At 33.4% G+C, this 4,495-nt stretch overlaps 1 protein-coding gene across 1 annotated transcript; it reads right to left on the bottom strand.

Annotated features, from left to right (window-relative positions):
* Positions 1–1,502: 1,502 nt before the first annotated feature.
* On the bottom strand, positions 1,503–2,309 carry LOC115882979. Its single transcript, XM_030901252.1, has one exon. It carries the CDS (start codon positions 2,307–2,309, stop codon positions 1,503–1,505), a length of 807 nt encoding a protein of 268 aa, XP_030757112.1.
* Positions 2,310–4,495: the final 2,186 nt, after the last annotated feature.

Here is a 4,495-nt window from a genome sequence, read left to right as displayed (position 1 = left end):
TTACTATTTAAAAATTATATTTACTTTTACTGGCATTTACTTTAAAACATAAATGAAATATTTCTTCGCAAAAAACTACATGTAAGAGAATTAGCATAAACAAAATACAAACATCGTTAACCTTTTTTTTAAATTGGCACGTGTAAAATTTTCATTTTAATTTTCTCACCCCATAGTTTGAGTTCGATAACCATTTATTTAACCACATTACTTAAATATAATTATTAAGTTCGAACTAATTCATAGGTATTATTAAAACATCTAAAATACAAATATGTATTTTTAAAATTAATTAAAGTTCATCTCATCTCTCTTAAAAATTGCTACTTCTCAAAATTTCCCATTAAAAATTAGACCATATACCATATAAAATGAAATAATTGAAAGATCGGACTACGGAAAACCACACAAATTATCGGAAAAATTTTGACCACCTGCACATGCACACAATCGTCAATAAATAAAATTAAAAAATAACTACTATTTTATTATTTTAACTATTTTAATAAACGCAAAAATAGCACAGTATTTATACGGCGAAGTTATAAAAATTTGGAAGAACCAATAATGCCACTGACGCATACAAAATTCAAACGAATACTAAATTTCATTTATCAAAAGCATTCGATAGTCGTGGCTCAACGATAACCATTTAGTCGCACGGCGAGGTTGTCATATATGCTTTAGTTTACAAATGAATGAATGATTTTATTCGAATAAAACCATTCGATAGTTGAAATCATTCATTCATTAACCATTCGATAGTCTAATTCATTCGATAGTTCCCATCGCTACTTTCAAATATAAGAATTATTTAACTGAAAAAAATTACTCTCAGATATATTTTTTAGCAAATTTTATGCTCTACAACAATCCGCGTTGTAATTTTTTTTTATCGTAAACCGTTTGAAAGTTATGGTACTTTTAATGGAAAAAGATTTTTTTACGTGTTATTTAGATGGAAAACTTTGAATATTCATCGACACCTTTTAAAAGTGAGCTAGAAATCCTACCTTTCGAGCATATTTTTTTCTCGGTTATTAGGTTTATTTTAACCCATAAATTTCACAGGTTAGTTTTTTTTGGATTACCTTATTGCGTATCTTCCCAACTCTTTTAATCAACGGTAATATTCATTAACAAAATAAAATTATAGATATAACAGTATATTTTCTATCTCTCATGTACTGGTTACTTCATCTAACCACGTAGTTGTGTTTTTTTTTTCTTCTTTACCTTCTATTTTGGGGACGATACCTCATTGCCATTTTTGGCCATCTTTCATCTCTCACTTTTTGACGTGTCCATACCATATTAACTGTTTATTGTTCATTTATTTAATATTGTCGGTGCTGTTATTCTTCTGATCTCTTCATTCCTTACCTGCTCCATCCTTGATATTCCTCATGCCCTTCTCAGAAAATCCATCTCCACTGACTTAACCATTATCCATTCCACTCGACCATTCCATTTATCTTATTTACATATACATATATCCGGTTTTATAGCGTTTTACGCCTTCCGGTTCCCAGTCTCCATTGCCTTCGATCTTCCCAATCTCCTGGAAGTAAATTTCTTTCGGACATGGCTCGGTTAATGCCCTCAATCCAGGTAACTTTAGGTCTTCCTTTCTTTCTTCTTTCCGCTGGTGTCCATTTTAGGATTTGTTTTGATAGACGTTCCTCAGTCATTCTCTCTACATGTCCATACCATATTAGTTGGCGTTGTTCGATTTCATCGAGGATAGTTTTCTTTACGCCCATAATCTCTCTAATTCTCTCGTTGGTTATTCGGTCTATTCTTGACTTTCCGGCAGATCTTTGCCAAAAATCCATTTCAAGAGCCAGTAGTTTACGCTCTAAAGTTTTATTTATTTGCCACGTTTCACATCCATACAATACAACACTTTTAAATATTGCATTGTATAAAAGGTGTTTTCTTTCTATAGAGATGTTTGTTGACCATAATAGTGAGTTTAGGCATCCTATAACTCTTTTCCCTTTAATTATTCGCTCCAATATTTCATCTTCAGTTCGTCCACTTTGGCTAATCTTTGTTACGAGGTAGGTATAATCTGAACAATATTGTACTATGCAACTGTCGTCCACTTCCGAATCTGTTCCTTCTCCACCGATACACATATATGTAGCTTTACTGCAGTTAACAGTTAATCCCCACTCTGCGTATTCTTTAAAAAGTTTATCTTGGGTTGTATCTTGGGTATTGAGTATTCTATCTTGGGCCACTGCCACTTGGTTATCTGCAAAATGAAGAGTATAGTAGGTGTCATTTTTTAATTCTATTCCCATTCCACTGCAGGATCTTCTCCATTTCTTTAAGGCTTCATTGAAGTAGATTTTGAAGAGAGTTGGCGATAGACAACATCCCTGACGAGGACCTTTGGTCACATAAAATGTTTCTGATATGTTACTGCCGATCTTTATTCTGGAAAATGCTTGGTGGTATAGCTGTTTGATGGCTTTGATCGCTGTATTGTTAATTGGAGAGTTCTCCAGCACTTGTCACAGTTTTTGGATTGGCACTGTATCATATGCTTTTGAGAGGTCAATAAAAAGCAGATGAGCCTCTCTATTCCTTGCCACATTTTATCTATCTTATTTTATTCTATAAATATAGCCTGAAGCTATAGATTCATTTTCAAATAAAATAAAACTATAAAAAAATCAACCGCACTAGCCGCTGTCATTATGATAAAACATTCAATAGAATTACCATAATGACAGTATAATTAGTTATACCATTTTTAATTACACACACAGTATCAAATTATAAGATCTGATAAATGATTCTGACAAGATATTATTGATTAAAACTACCGCGTTTGAATGTCCAGTTTGAAATATTATACCGACACCATTTGAATAATTAAAATTCTTGACTGAGCGAATGAAAAAACATGTCGTTCGATTCTATTACTGTGCTACAAAATCGAGAGTAATTAACATCAAAAACTGACCGAATAACAGCCGTAGAAAACCGAGCTGCCGATCGCGTTTTCTTTGATGTTTGAAATTTGAACGAGTGATTGACTGACACGTACCAACTATAAATTCGAGGTATATCGAAAGGTACATACCTACTATGCGGTTTTAATTGGTTTAGAACAATGAATACAAACACAGTTTCGTATATTGATATGTTATAGGTTTGACTGGCTAACGTGGATTGGTGGTTTTGCAATGTTTTCATGATAAAGGTCACCACATACAGTTTTTTTTTCGGAAAACTTGCCTGTATGGTAAAATGTATAGGATAAAATGCCAACAATTTTAGTTAATATTCAGTGACCATAGTCACTTACAAGACTTAATACTGCGCTATGGCTTTGATTATATTGCCAATACTAGTTAGCAATATAATAAATGACAAATTATATTGCCAACTCAGGGCCGTCCTGAGGGGTGGAGCAGAAGAGCAGTTGTTCCAGGCGGCCAAATTTGAGGACGGCCGTTTCGGTACAATTGTACTGAATTTGGTACATCTTGATCAAATTCGGTACGTCATGCGTCAGTCCTACATTTTGGAAAAATGGTCATTTTCGGTACGAAATTTCCAACAGTATAAATGCAACTAGTAAACTGCTTCAGAATGAGAAACTCGACATCATTGAGTTCACAAAAGCTCTAAAAGCTATCGACGACTATTTTGTCAAAATAAGGACGACCATTGATGACCACCATTTTAGAGAAATATTAGTGGATGCTGCAGAGCTGGCAGAAGAGCTGGAAATTGAAGCAGTTTTTACTAATGACATTAGAGCTCGTCCCAGAAAAAAAACTAGACAGTTTTTGTATGAATCAGTGGATGAGCCAATTTTAGATCCACAGGAAAAGTTTATAATCGATTTTTTCTTTGTTGTCCTCGATACAATCCATGAGGCTCTCCAGGAAAGGTTGTTAAAAGCTCACTAGGACTATTTTTCGTTTTTATACCACTTCACAGTTCTCAGGAATATCAACGAGAGGAAATAACAAAGCATTGTATGGATCTTCATCTCTATTAAACGGACGGAGACAAACATGATATTAATGGCCTAGAGCTTCAGGAGGAGATATTAGCCTCTAATTGCTCTAATACCACCAGATAATGCCGAAAACTTCAGTTGTCCAAAATAAACACTAAAATATTTAAAAATTCACGATCTGATTGGAAACGTTTCAAATATTTACACCTCCATAAGAATCTTATTAACGCTGCCGGTTTCAGTGGCAACCGGAGAGAGAAGTTTTTCTAAACTCAAAATAATTGAGAATTACCTGAGATCAAGTATGACGCAAGAACGATTAAGTGGATAATCTTTAATATCTGTTGAGCACGAAATAGCGAACAGTCTAAACATCGACGATTTTATTTCCATGTTAGGTCCATGTTAGGAATTTTGTTTCTCAGGATTATGTCTATGTATTTATTACGAATTTTGTTTTGTTAATAATTTATAGTAATTTATATTAAGTATCTAGTTTTAGGTGTTAGT

The sequence above is a fragment of the Sitophilus oryzae genome, unplaced genomic scaffold (assembly GCF_002938485.1).
Source record: "Sitophilus oryzae breed Bouriz unplaced genomic scaffold, Soryzae_2.0 scaffold_111_pilon_pilon, whole genome shotgun sequence".
NCBI classification, from domain to species: Eukaryota; Metazoa; Arthropoda; class Insecta; order Coleoptera; family Curculionidae; genus Sitophilus; species Sitophilus oryzae.
Note: the sequence above shows the minus strand (reverse complement) of the source record. Positions and strands in the feature narration are given on the sequence as shown.